We start from the raw sequence: 14,752 nt of genomic DNA, 5'->3' as shown, positions 1-14,752 counted from the left end.
CTGTCATTTAGGACTAGAGCCACAAAGGTGTATAAGTACCTTACTGCCTCTTTAAGTGCCTAAATCCTCCATTTCAACACCACTGACATTCACAAAACTACCACTCAGCAGCTGCCTAACCCTTTAGACCCCTGAATTTCTGATAGTGGACATACACAAAGCCACCTAAGCCCTGACCTTGCACTACACTGACAGTGTTCTCACAGCCCTCGCTATAGTCAAATCTCCAGAGGCCCTGAAGCAGAATTCTGAAACTAGGTCTTCCTTTGCCTATCTCACTAGCAAGGCCTATTCCTGTAGACGTTCTCAGGGCACACCTAGAGCAGCAGTTCTCAAGTTTCATTGCGCTGTGACCTACTTCTGACAACAAAAATGACTATACAACACCAGTAGGGGGGACTGAAGCCTGAGTCCACTTGAGCCCGGCCACTCTGGGTGAGGGGCCAAAGCCCTGACGCTGCAGATTAGTGTGTGTGTGTGTGTGTGTGTGATAAATGGTCCAATGGTAACCTCTATGTTTTGGGGAACTGGAAGTAGAGTGTAAGGTGGAATTTTGCCCATAATGACATCAGCCAACCACAGAAACATAAGCTAACACCAGCTTTTGGAAAGTTTTGGAGAGAACATCCAACAACTAAAGTGCCATGGCAACGAATTGAGGTATATGATAATGAGCTGAAATCTTAAATATAATAACATATAAAAGAAGGACACCTCAACATTAGTAAGGGGAGGCAATACAAATAAGGAAGAAGGGAAATACCCCTACTGAATATGCATTAGACATGGCAGCATCAGCGTAATATATTATAAAAGTGGCAACCCAGCCTGTGGGCAGGAGGATAGAGAGATGTAGCCCTTGGGAGGTGCCAGAATGATGGCCACTGGTAAAGAAGAGGAAGGTGACGGTGATGAGGAAGATAATAACTAACATATCAGGTTGTTCTGCAAACTAGCTTACTGAGTTAGAGTGTGCTAAATGTATTAATAAATTATTTGTAAATACAGACATATTCCTATAGTGTTAATGTTGCAACTGTGCACATCGGGGTTCCCAACTATATAATAATTTTAATAATACTGGGCCTCATCTTGGGACAAGAACCTGTCAACCCTCAAAGTGATAACTGGGAATTTTTATCCATAATCTATAGATCAGGCTTTAGTGTCTCTGTCTTCCAATCTGTGAAATGAGGATAATACTTACATAATACAAGCACAAGAAGATATTTAAAAAAACTGAGAGGCAGAAAATTTAAAACGGATCCACGGAAACTTTTTTTAAACACAACACATAATTACCTTCTGGAACTCATTGCCACAAGATATCATTGAGACCACAAGCTTAATTTTCCTGAGTTAAAGCAGGCACTGTAGACTGCTGCACTGAAGTGGAAGAAGGGAAATTCCATTCTATTGAAGCAGCTTGTATTGAGGCCAGCACTATTGGTAGCAATTATAGTGACTGCATCAACACCTGTGCAGTTTTCCTCAATAAGGCATTAAACTCCGGCACAGGTTCCATTATACTGTAGCTGTTCAAAAATCATTAAAGCTTTAGGAGTTCACACCTGCAATCTCACTGGAAGCTGAGACAAAAGTGTAGAAATCTTAGCATGATGAATAATGTACTTCCTTCTGTACTCATTCTGTACTTGTTTATCATTACTGTCGAGAATTTTGAACACAGAATCTGCAGTAGAACCCTCAGTGAATATTGTAGAGCAAAATTCTGCCCATAGCGGGCAGAATTTTTACTTGTGGCAGCTTGATCAATCTTTTAATTTGCTACAGACCGGAAACAGGATCCAGGAAAAAGGTCAGAACAGGCATTTTATATTCTCCATTTAAAAATACCAGAGCAATAAAGTAAGTACCTAATGAGACACAGCATTGACAGCTGAAATTCTTAAGTATCCAGTCCACAAGTAAACTGATTCTAGTAATTAAATACAGGTATCATAAAAAGGTTCCGCTTAGGGCCAAACTTTAAAATTCTTCTATCAGAAGGACTAAAATGGTTTTACATCCCAGATAGTATAGAATAAGATTGCCTGAGAGGCTAGTCCAGAATGGAGAGGGTTAATTCCATAAAATTCACAGTCATGTCAATTGTAAATAATTCCAGTGAGAGTTGTTCAGATAGTACTGCAGCATTACTGAAAAACACAGTACAACTAAAACGAGCTGTTATAAAATCCACCAAAACCTAAGACATATAAAAAGTTTATTAGTCATCACTGAGTTAAAATGTAAACAAATTCTTTTTAGAGGAATCCAAAAATCTTTATGTCCAAGGTCTGCAGGGCCATAAAACTGGCTGAGAAAATTTTAAAATCTTTTAATTAATCACAAGATTTTATAGGCTCTCACAAACTGTAAAGTAAACATTTACAAGATAGAGTAAAAGGAAGTCGTCTTTGTACTAAGCAAGCTTAGTAACCGTTCAGATCTATCCCACTGGGTCAACCAACTTAGAACTTTACATCAAGTAGCTGTTACACAAACACTAAGCTCCAGAGCATCAATGCTGCATTCTAGAGTTCTATTTGTTCATTGATGCAGGAGGGTTTAAGCATGTCAACTGCTGTGAACATAGAATCATAGGACTGGAAGGGACTTCGAGAGGTCATCTAGTCCCATCCTCTGCACTCATGGCAGGACAAAGTAGTATCATTTTAGACCATTCCTGACAAGTGTTCGTCCACCCTGCTCTTAAAAATCTCCAATGATGGAGATTCCACAACCTCCCTAGGCAATTTATTCCAGTGCTTAACCATCCTGACAGTTAGGAAGTTTTTCCTAATGTCCAACCTAAGCCTCCCTTGCTGCAATTTAAGCCCATTGTTTCTTGTCCTCTCCTCAGAGATTACGAAGAACAATTCTTCTCCCTCCTCCTTGTAACAACCTTTTATGTACTTGAAAACATTTGGGAGAACAGATCCCAGCTCTATATCTCTATAATTCATGGACACACCATTAAAATACACCCAAAGAATATATTACAAGCATCATAAAGAAATCCATGTCCCAGAAGGCACCTTGCTCTCATTTGCTTTCTCTACAAATAGTTCATATGGACTGATTAAGATGCAACAAAAAGGAAGAAGTTTAGGCATCTTGGCAACAGAAATGTTTTTAAAAGCTGTATCCAGTTGACAAGAGTAATTTTTTACTCAGCTATACAAAACATAACTAATTTATTTAGCTCAATTATTTAAAGAATCAATAAAAACTTTACCTCTGCAATAAGTGCTTTAACCTACCTCATAATACATAGGCACCTCTTTAACCTTTTTTCCCTTTTGACTTCCAGCTTCCATGATCTGTAAGAAAAGCAAAGTGCAGTACTGTGTTTATTATCTTCATCAGTTTTTTCTTGATTACCCTCAGACTCCCTGACAGTAAGATATATTAGACTGTGGCATAATCTTCTAACGGATGTGGTGAAAGCTCCGTCACTTTGGACATTTAAAACTAGTCTGGACAAAACCCTGGACTACAGTGCATTGACACAGGATGGACTAGCTTACCTAATAGGGTTGTTTTCTTATTTAAACTAATCTATTAATTTTAAATTAACACAGCAGCACTTGTGGCTAAAGAGAAAAAGGCTACCAAGTCTTTAAGAGGTTTTAATAATAAACCATTTTAAATACCTGTCCCAAAATTCCTTCCCATGATACGTCGCTGAAGAGCTTCCGCTGTGGCACCTGCACAGCAAGAGACAAGGCTTGTGTGTGGACTTCATCCTCAATTTTGTTCCCAACAACAAAAGCAATGCTAGGCTTCCAATTATCCTGTTGATTTTCCAAAATAAAAAATACATGCATTTAAAAAGTCTCATTTTTGAGTTTTAAGAAACAAGTTATACAGATTACTTCTTTACCAAAGGCAGCTGGTGAAGTCCATAATGTGTATTGAGTATTTCCATGTATGTCACACTTTAAAATGCATAATATAAAACTTTAATAAGCATAAACACATGTTGTCCTACTTCTTTTCTCCCATCAGGTGGCAGCATTGTGCTATATAAAACAAAACACTTTCATAACACAATGTAACAATTTCTTTATTGGTGAATGCTCCATTAGCACAATTGGAGGAATATTTTAGGATGACACTTGCAGACATGCTAGCCTTTAGAATTGAAAAAGAAGCTGAATTTTGTTTGTTGTTGAAAAAAATAAATGAAAAAGTGTTCCAAGTTCCTAGCCTGAAGAATTACGATATACCAAATGTAACTTCCTGAAATTTAGAGCATTCAGATATTTGAAAACAAAACTTTTATGAACAAAAAGGAATATTACTATTATTTACCTAAAATTCTGTATTAAAATATACATGACAAGGGCAAGTTATGTTCTGTTAAAATACCAATAAATGAGCACAAAAACTACCAGGTTGCAAACGTGCTGACATATTTCCTAGCAGAATGCATGCAGAATGATATGAAAAAAAGAATACAAACTCAATTCTGAAGAAATATAAAACAAACACAAATTATACTGTATGGTCATTCTTTGGTGATATCTCCATAATGAGAGTATCAAACTACGCTGGAGAACTTGTAAGAGAGACAGTTACTCTCCCTGTCTTCTGAGCATCTTTTCCTTGAACTCCTTCCTTCTGGAAACCCTGCCTCTTGCCAGGGCCCTTCCATGGTCTGGGCCCATCTTCCCCAGCACCTCTATGACCATCTCCAGGGCTCCCAGCATAAGAACCAGAAGCAGGGAAACTGAAGCATTTCGGCTGGGGTTCACACTGTGTGGAAGTTTGAAAATCTCACCCTTTTTAATCATATGTTCACATGCTCCAATTGCAAAGCTTACAATAAAGATGCATAAGGCCTTGTCTACACTATAGTGGGAGATCAATCTAAGTTATGCAACTTCAGCTACATGAATAACATAGCTGAAGTTGACGTACTTAGATCTACTTACCATGGGGTCCACACAATGCGATGTTGACTAGAGACGCTCTCCCGTCAACTCCCCTTGCGCTTCTCATTCCAGTGGAGTACAGGAGTCGACAGGAGAGCAATCTGCAGTCAATTTAGCGAGTCTTCACTAGACCTGCTAAATCAACCAACAATGCATCGATCAGCACGTGTCAAACTCCCGGTAAGTGTAAACAAGGCCTAAGTAAGGTGTCTCAGTGGTCAACATAGTAACAGGAGGCTGATTGGTAGCCAATGCCGGAGAGACATCATTTGTAGGCATCATGAGAACAGGAGGTTTTAAGGAGGAATTTTAAAAAGAATAAAGTGGTGGCTTTATGAAATTTTATGGAGAATTCTTCCAATTCACAAGGGATGGTATGCAGGAATGTATGAATGTATTTGTGGGAAAAAATGATGTAATCCACCCCAGCATTGTTGGCAGAGCAAAGGCAGGAGTCAACTTTGCATAAAGAAATTACATTCGATAGGTAGGGTGAGTGGAGGGCTTTCACCCTTCACCTCTCCATTTGTTCCTACCAACTTCTTAAACTGTTTTAGGAGGAAAATAATTAAACACGTACAACTTGGCTAATTGATGACTGGGAATGAGAAAAAAAGATATGTAACTGTCTACAAATATTTCACAGTGTAAGCATTTAGGATGGAGGGAGGGAAATGGTTTGTTGTAGTCCAAGATGGCATGACTACAAGTAATGGGATGAAAGAACGAAAAAGAAAACTTAGACCGTGTCTACACTTGCGGCAGTGTGGAGGGTACCTGTAGCTACACACAGCAGTGAAAGGCTCTGACAGGGGGGAGGCAGCAGGGAAAGCTCTGGCAGCCCTTTCCTTTTCCCTGCTGCCTCTTCCCTCCCAGAGCCATTCCTAGCTGTCAGAGCCTTTCATTATAGTGAGGAACGGCTCTGGCAGCAGGATGTTACACTGCTGCAAAGAGCAGTGTAGACATGGGAGGCACTGCTTGGGCATGTAGATAGCCATGTAGGATATATAACAGGGGAGCCAAACTGCAGCTCTTTTACAGTTAGGGTGAAGATTGTGGGACCCCCCCCCACACCTGCCTATTCTCAGCCTATCAGATTGAGAGGGGGGAGTTCAGGGCTTCTGCTCTGCGGTGGTGGGACTAGGCAGGGCTGTTGCAAGGATGTTTCACGTCCTAGGTGGAACTTCCACCTTGCGCCCTCCCCCGTCCCTGAGCCCTCGCCCTGAGGTGCCCCCCCCCGTGGCAGCTCCCCCCCTCTGCCGAGGCACCCCTTCCCCCGCGGCAGCTTAGGCGCCGCAAGCCTGGGAAGCGGGAGAAGTGAAGCAGCCATGGCATGCTTGGAGACGAGGCAGGGCAGGGGTGAGCTGGGGTGGGGAGTTACCCTGCATGCCACCCCCACACACACTTACTGCACGCGGCCCTCCCCGCGCTCCCTTGCCCCAGCTCCTTCCGCCTAAATGCCAGCAGCGACCGGGGCAGCGGAAGATCTGGATGCCGCGGTCGCTGCCGAAGAAAATACTGCCCCCCAAATTCTTGCGCCCTAGGCGACCGCCTAGGTCACCTAAATGGTTGCACCGGCCCTGGGACTAGGGGCTTCTGCCAGAGATGACTGTACCTGCTGAGAGCAGGGGGCATAATTTAAAGGTTCACCCCACCCCCAGTAGCCTATGTCACACCCAGAGCGCCATTTCAGATTTTGGTGGGGTGGGGGCAACTTTAACCATGATTCCAGAGGCTGCTTGGACAATTGAAAACTCTTGGTTTTTTGCAGATTATAACTTAGATACAGTGCTCCTGTTAGATAATAATTTCTAATTCCTATATAAAGAAAGAAAATTAAATAAGGGTCAGACCCTAGCTCTAATACTAACATGTTCTGACATTCTGTGTAAAAAGAGACACTGGTTAGGTTTAAACATTTAATGTATATTCTTACTTTGTTACTAATTCTTGAATACAATGATTGAAACAATTGTAGAAAAATTTAGATTACTCTCTATTACTTTTTTACTGGTCATCAAGCTTGGAATAGATCATTTAACTTTTGGAAATATCCTACTAGGGCAAGGCCCTGAGAGTTATACCGCATCTGCCTGGGGCTCTAGGGATGTTACCCCACTACAAATAATAGACTAGAAACTGACTTTAAACAGGAGTGAAACAGACAATTTCAAGTCACTTTCATAGTATTGTCAACCCCAAATGTTCAAAAATCAAGAATCAGGCTCACCAAAAATCATGAGATTCACTTTAAGATTATGTAAAAATAATATATTTGGTGTTTTTTTAATTTACATTCTGCTTTTTGAGCCTTTAGGGTGCGCTGGGATCACATTTTAAAGCTTTCTCCAGAGGCACAAGAGTTAGAAACTTCAATTTTTCTTTAGGAATGCAGGCTGAAATCATCATATATCACTTGACTCCAGGAGCTGGGGCTTTACAAAAACAATAATTATCATGACTCTCATAACAAAATCATGAGAGTTGGCAACACTGCTTCTGTTTAAAGGCTAGCTATTCCCCAGAAGGGTCTTAAACACAACACTACGGTGATTGAGTTGCAGTCTCCACAGGAGAATATTTTAAAGTAAACACTAAGAAAATTCCACGTTTTAAAGTTGAGAAAAAAATTGAGACTTCTGAGGTATATCAGGGCCACTCAGGCAGAAAAGGAAAATAAATAGGCATAGGAGCTCTGGGCAGCTCTTCCTCTTGAAAAAAAGTTGGAGGGTCAAATCTTCTAGTCCTTAATCAAGTAAAACTATTGGCATCAGTGCCTCCACTCATAGATATTAACATCACAGTGAAGATGTGATAATGTGTGGTCAATAACTATACACTTTATACTTAAATATCTGAGCCATCTTACCCAGAGTTACATATCTTATATGCATCGGCTCAGGAACTACATATTTGGGTTCATCTAAAGACTTCCTGATCCTTAATTTAATTACCAGCCCTTTCTTATCTCAATTACCCTGCCTCCATTTGTAAACAAGACACCAACTCCCTGCCCCAGGGGCACAAACTGGGAGAAGCACTTTTCTGAGGAACTCACATTCCACACTAAGGCCCCATCTATACTGGCAAGTTTCTGTGCAGTAAAGCAGCTTTCTGCCCTGTAACTCCCGAGGTGTATACACTGCTAAGCCATTTAGTGCGCAGAAACTATGTAATTGTAGTGCTCTAAAAACACCCACCCCGACGAGAGGCGTAGAGCTTCTGCGCTGGGGCTACAGTGCTGCAGTGCTAGTGTAGACACTGTGGTGATTACAGCACTGCGACTGGCCTCCAGGAGTGTCCCACAATGCCTGTTATCACCTCTCTGGTCATCAGTTTGAACTCTACTGCCCTGCCCTCAGGTGACCAACCGTCATCCCCACCCCATACATTCCTTTGCAAATTTGAAAGTCCCCTTCCTGTTTCCTCGGTGATGTGTGCAGTGGTCACAGCGCATCTTTCCAGCTGGCCATGCCTGCTCCACGCACCAGGCGATTCCCCGCTTGGAGCAATGCCAAGCTGCTGGATCTCATCGGCATTTAGGGAGAGGAAGCTGTGCAGTACCAGCTGCACTCCAGCCATAGGAATTATTATACCTATGGACAGATTTCACGGTGCATGATAGAAAGGCGCCATGACCGGGACACATTGCAGCATAGGGCAAAAGTGAAGGAGCTGCGGAACACCTACCACAAGGTGTGGGAGGCAAACTGTCACTCCGGTGCTGTGCCCACGAGCTACCTGTTCTACAAAGAGCTGGATGGGATACTCGGTGGCGACTCCACCTCCACTGCAAAGGTCCCTGTGGATATTTTGTTGGCTCACATGCCAGTGGAGAGTAGACCGAGCCAGGCGGAGGAAATTTTAGATGAAGAGGGGGAGGGGGACCCAGAGGCAGAGGATGGCTCGGAGGCCACAGATGCATGCAGTCAGGAGCTCTACCCCAGAGGAGCCTAACCAGTCACGCCAGTTGGATCTTGGCAAAGCGCAAACAGGAGAGGAGGCCCCCGGTAAGTGGATCTGATTTGGGGAATTGCTGAAGCAATTTGTTGGGGGCAGGAGGGATGCAGAAAGCAGGCTAGTCTATTTTGAGTAGCTGAACAGGTTGTTGATAGACTCCCTCACTTCACGGGAATTTCCCTCAGAGATCTCCAGGAAACTGTCATGGAGATACTGGGCAATCCACTGCCAAACGTTCCTCAGCAGAGCTGCTTTGTTTTTTGCCCCATTAATCGTAACTTTCCCGCTCCACTCTGCCATCACGGGGGGTGGGGGGGTGGAGGGGGACATGGCTGCACACAGGTGAGCCGCATAGTGGTCAGGGCAGAAGCCGCAGGCTTGGAGAAGACCCACCCTTGACTCCCTGCTCACCCTCAGCAGCGAGATATCTTCCATAATGATCACATCCTATGGGAAGTGTGGGGACAGGAATGATTATCAAGCCCCTCCACAATGCTGGCTGTCCCCAAGAGCCATGTGCCCAATGTACTGCAGGGTCCGGGAGGAGTGATTCATCCTGACTCTGCAGCTACTCACCATTTTGGGGGTCTTGTGGCTCATGTGTGCTTGCCTGTGGTCAGCCAGTTAGTAACAGGTGTGTTTTAAAGTTAGTTTTAAAGCCAGTTAGAGTACTGGCTGTGTTTTAAAGCAGGAATCAGTGTTGTCTGTGTTGCAAACAATACTGCTTCTATAAAATGTTGCATTTAAACTTCACAGAGATGATCTTGGGAGGTCAGCCTCCCTTATCAGCAGCAGAACGGCTATGCAGAATTAGAAAGCAGCCATGAAGAACTAAGGAGGACTTTCTCTGTGAGGTTATGATGCACTCCGCTGCCGATATACAGGAATTGAAGGAGTGGTGGGACAGCGAGAAGAAGGACCAAAAGGAGAATGCATCACACCAGAAAGAAGCCACGGAGCAGCTCTTAAATGTTATGAAGCGCCAAGTGGACACGCTCCAGGCGACACTAGCTCTTCAAACCGAGCAGCTCCGTGCCCGCCTTCCCCTGCAGCCGCTGTCACAAAACTCCTTCCCATGTGCCCGCCCCCCCCCCCCCCACACCACCAACACACAGTTATCAACCTCCTGGCTTCACTCTCTACCTGCAGCATTCCACTCCTCCCTCCTCATAGTCCAGCAGTGTGGACTCCCACTACCCACTGCACTCAACAGCAATACTCCAAAGGATAAGATTGGGTATGATCCCTGGACATACCCAAATCTGTAGCAGTCCCAGGACCACTCCTCCTTGGGACACCTTCCCTTCCCCTATCCCCCTCCCTCCTGATGTATTTTTGCCATTTGACTCTCTGCTCCGGTTGTTGTCTTTTAATAAAATAATTGCGTTGGTTTGAAAGCAATCTTTATTCTATTAAATGAAAGCAAAAAAAGAGCACTGCAAAGCAACATGCAATTATTTTAAACCCTCTTATTGCATCGTGTGCACCAGTCACCTTCTAGCATTACAAGCACTGCAACCCCAAGCATAGCTGCAAATATTAGTGGCTTTCAGATTCAAACTGCTGCGTCAAGGCATTCCTCATCCTTATGGACCTGCCTGGGCTGCTCTAATAGCTCTGGTCTCTGGCTGTTCAAACTAAGCCTCCAGGTGCTGAGCCTCCGCGGTCCAGCCCTGAGTGAAGCTTTCACCTTTCCCTTCACAAATATTATGGAGCGTACAGTACACAGCTATAAGCATAAGTATAGGAATATTGTCATTGGTCATGTCCAGCTTCCCATATAGGCATTGCCAGCAGGCTTTTAAACGGCCAAATGCACACTCGACAGTCATTCTGCACTTGCTCAGCCTGTTTTTGAACCACTCTTTGCTGCTGTCAAGTTGCCCTGTGCATGGCTTCATAAACCATTGCATTCAAGGTAGGCCGGGTCTCCCAGGATCACAATGGGCATTTTGACTTCCCCTACGGTGATCTTCTGGTCCGGGAAGGAAGTGCCTGCTTGCAGCTTCTTGAACAAGCTAGCGTTCCAAAAGATGTGCACGTCATGCACCTCTCCGGACCTGTCCGTGAAATGCCCACATTGATTCATAAGCGCCTAGAGAACCATTGAGAAACACCCCTTGCGATTAATGTACTCAGTGGCTAGGTCGTCTGATGCCAGAATTGGAATGTGCATGCCATCTATTTCTCCTCCACAGTTAGGGAAGACCATTTGTGTCATGCACGTTGTCTAGAGTCATGGTCTTTCGGAGCAGGATGCGATTAATAGCCCTGCACACTTCCATCAACACGACTCCAGCGGTCGACTTTCCCACTCTGAACTGGATAGTGACCGATTGGTAGCAGTCTGGAATAGCCAGGTTCCACAGTGCAACCGCCACATGCTTCTCCAATGAGAGGGCAGCTCTCATTCTCGTGTCTGCACTGCAGGGCTGGGGCAAGCTCATCACACAGTCCCATGAATGTGGCTTTCCTCATCTGAAAGTTCTGCAGCTACTGCTCATCATTCCAGACATGCATCACGATGTGATCCCACAACTCAGTGCTTGTTTCCCAAGCCCAAATGTGGCATTCCTTTGTGGTCAGCACCTCCGTGAATGCCACAAGCAATCTCGTGTCATAGCTACTACACGTGGTGAGATCAATGTCGCACTCCTCTTGCCTTTGTAGTTTAAGGAATAACTCCACTGACACTCGTGATGTGTTGGTCACAGCAAGCAGCATACTGGTCACCAGTTCAGGATCCATTCCTGCAACCTGAAAGAGGCAGGGCGCGCAGTACACAAACTGTTGAAAGATGGTGCCAAATGCGGACGGAAGCACAGGGATTACTGCGATGTGAAGCAATGCACCATGGGGCATTGGGACTGGACCCAGGATGCCCCGAGACCCCCTCCGCCTTCCCACAAGTCTTAGCGGCAAAAGAGAAAGAGGTGCTCTGTGGAATAGCTGCCAAGAGTGCACCATTCCAAATAGCGCTGCAAGTGATGCAAGTGTGAACATGCCATTGAGCAGGCAGCTGTGAGTGTGAACACACAACAGCGGTTTTCCTTCTGCGCTAAGCAGCACTGTAACTGCCGGTGCTGTAACTTTGCCAGTGTAGACGTGCCCTTAGTCTGTGCAGTTATGAGATCTGTCTGGGAGCATACCTCCTGTATGAAGCCCATGGGGAGGGCTGCCCTCCCTAACTGGTACCCTTGGTCACATACCCCCAGGCATGCTCCTCACTTTTAACCTCAGTGGCCCCTCCCTGTAGTTCCCAGCTGTTTGCTGCTGCCTCTGCCATAGCTCCCAGCTTGTCAGCTCCAGCAGCTGCCATGCAGGGAGGAGACTCTGCAATACTATGTGACCAAGTGCGGCCAGAAAACTCTGACAAAAATCGGGGATGGGGTGGGGGAATGCCACATGTCCCCCCATGAATCGCCTCTGGCTTCTGCCCAGTGGGGAGGGGGGTCTTGGGTCTTCAGCCTGGCGGGGCATGCCTGCTGGGGCTGAAGCCCCGAGACATCCCTCCCCGCCAGACTGAAGCCCTGAGCCCCAGCAGGCATGTCCCAGTTCTCAAGCTTCTGAAGATTGTCGTATGGGGGCTCGGAGGGTGAATACGTTTGGCCACTCCTGGCATATACCTTAGGGTTCAGGTGTATAAAATTCTCTACTTTACCCTATTCCCCTAAATCGTGCCATACTGTCTACAATGCTTATACCCATGCCAGGTGGGCATGCGATGTCTGTACTCTACATGCCACTGCAAATGTAAATGTACTTTTAGACTGAATATCAGGTAAAATCTCTTAATTAGACTTTAGAATAATCTAATCTTCATTAAACTTTATTAGACTTTAGAATAATTTCCTTCAGGAAGTGGTGGAGTCCCCATATAAGGGCATTATACAAATCAATATTATGCTCTCACCTGGAATACTGTGTTCAGTTTTGGTCATCTTATCTCAAAAATTATATACCAATAATAGAGAGTATCACAGAAAGATGATAAGAATGATTAGAAGTCTGGAAAAACTTCCATGTGAAGAGAGTTTGAAAAGATTAGGACTGCTTATCTTAGAGAGGAGAAGAACCTCCTGGAGGAATTCTGCACCAAAACATTAAAAATTCTGTGCACAATATTTTAAAATTCTGCATAATTCTGCATATTTTATTTGTCAAAATAACACTATATAACCATGCCAGTTTCAATTACACTGGTCTACAATTTTTGAGACGTCATCTGCTTCAGAGATAAAATGTGATATTTATTATGTATTTTGATGTGCTGAATTCAAATATGACAATTAAAACAACTGATTGGCTACTGTTTCTAAGATATTTACGTTTTTACATTTTATGTCTATGTATATTGTGTAGATAGTAGCGTTTTAATCATAAATTGCAAACCTAGGTCTTTTCATGTGTTTCTGGTTGCTTTACATGATAATATTTCACCTGTTCTGTTTATGTAACACTTTAAAAATCAGCAAAAGGGTTATATAAATAAAATTTATTATGAAACAAAAGGCAAAAAACTATTATGTACATAGTTTAGTCCTATTCAGTGTCTACTTGGCGCTTCTTGGCTTATCTCTTGTATTCATTAAATGGAGCATCTCTTGTCACTGTCCAGCAACAGTCTGCAAGCATTGATGGGCTCCATTTGCCCTGATAGCCTGCCAGGAGATTCCACTGCTGTAGTCTGGAGCCCAACAGCTCTGCCTTACTCTTGGGTAGTTCCAAATCCCTGACAAGGTCATTCAGTTCACCTTGTGTTATGAGGTGTGGTTCAGAGGAGGAGGATGGGAGAAAATGTGGGTCCTGTGCCATTGATGGTTCAGGACCAGAAGTTTCATCCTCTTCCTCTTCCTCGTCTGACTCAAGTGAGAATGATTCCGGTGCATCAGGAACCGACAGTCCTTCTCTGTGGGGTACTGGGCGTATAGCTGATGGAATGTTTGGATAATGCACAGTCCACTTTTTCTTCTTTGACACACCTTTCCCAACTGGAGGCACCATGCAGAAGTAACAATTGCTGGTATGAACTGTTGGCTCTCTCCAAATCATTGGCACCGCAAAAGGCATAGATCTCCTTTTCCTGTTCAACCACTGGCGAAGATTTGTTTCACAAGTGTTGCACTATATGTGTGGGGCCCACCTCTTGTCCTGATCTCCAATTTTGCAGCCAAAAGAAAGGTGATAGGCTTTCTTAACCATAGTGGTTAGACTGTGCTTTTGGGATGCAAAAGTCACTTCACCACAAACATAGCAGAAGTTATCTGCACTGTTCACACAAGTACAAGGCATCTCTGCTCACTTTGGCTAAACAGAAATGTGTCCCTTTGCAAAATCAAAAACTGACAAATAAGAGAGCACGACATTGTATGATTTCTAGAGCTGATATATGGCAATTTGTTCAGCAGAGTGATGTAAGCTTCATTATGATTGCATCATCCATGACTTCTAGGAATAACATGATGCAATTCATATCATGTATGACACAATACCAGCTTCAGATTGCATCATTCACTGTTTTGCCTAAAAAGAAAGTACTGTCCAAACCCAGTCATAGATTTATTCATAGATCCAGTCAAAGATGTATTTTAGTCATTTCTGGTTTAAATTGAGATCCCTTCCCTTTATAACTCACTTATCCTCTGCCATTCCCAAGTCAAGGGTCATATATACTGACTCAATAGCATATCTTGAAAACTAGAGCCAATCAACAATTTTAAGCATCATTTTCGTTCTCAGTGACCCAGAATTAGTAAAGTTGGACTACATTTATTTCAGAAGCATTTTGGCTGTAGAGCAGTGTTATTTAGGTAATTTATTTCAAAATATCTGTCAGCAACTATGTATGT

General features: G+C 43.7%; 1 protein-coding gene across 6 annotated transcripts in view; it reads right to left on the bottom strand.

The window, feature by feature from the left end:
- The window catches only part of SPAG17 (sperm associated antigen 17), a 328,728-nt gene that overhangs the window by 300,725 nt on the left and 13,251 nt on the right, over positions 1–14,752 (bottom strand). For all 6 annotated transcript variants that reach the window (XR_007769040.1, XM_050921082.1, XM_050921091.1 and 3 more), the window contains exons 2-3: positions 3,660–3,800; positions 3,267–3,326 (exon numbers count right to left, since the gene is read on the bottom strand). Coding sequence is in view for 5 of the 6 variants with exons in the window: in XM_050921082.1 (XP_050777039.1) it covers positions 3,267–3,326; positions 3,660–3,800 (201 nt within the window). In the remaining variant the exon portion in view is untranslated. The remainder of the gene's footprint in view (positions 1–3,266; positions 3,327–3,659; positions 3,801–14,752) is intronic.

This window comes from Gopherus flavomarginatus, chromosome 1, assembly GCF_025201925.1.
Source record: "Gopherus flavomarginatus isolate rGopFla2 chromosome 1, rGopFla2.mat.asm, whole genome shotgun sequence".
In the NCBI taxonomy this organism is placed as follows: domain Eukaryota; kingdom Metazoa; phylum Chordata; order Testudines; family Testudinidae; genus Gopherus; species Gopherus flavomarginatus.
Note: the sequence above shows the minus strand (reverse complement) of the source record. Positions and strands in the feature narration are given on the sequence as shown.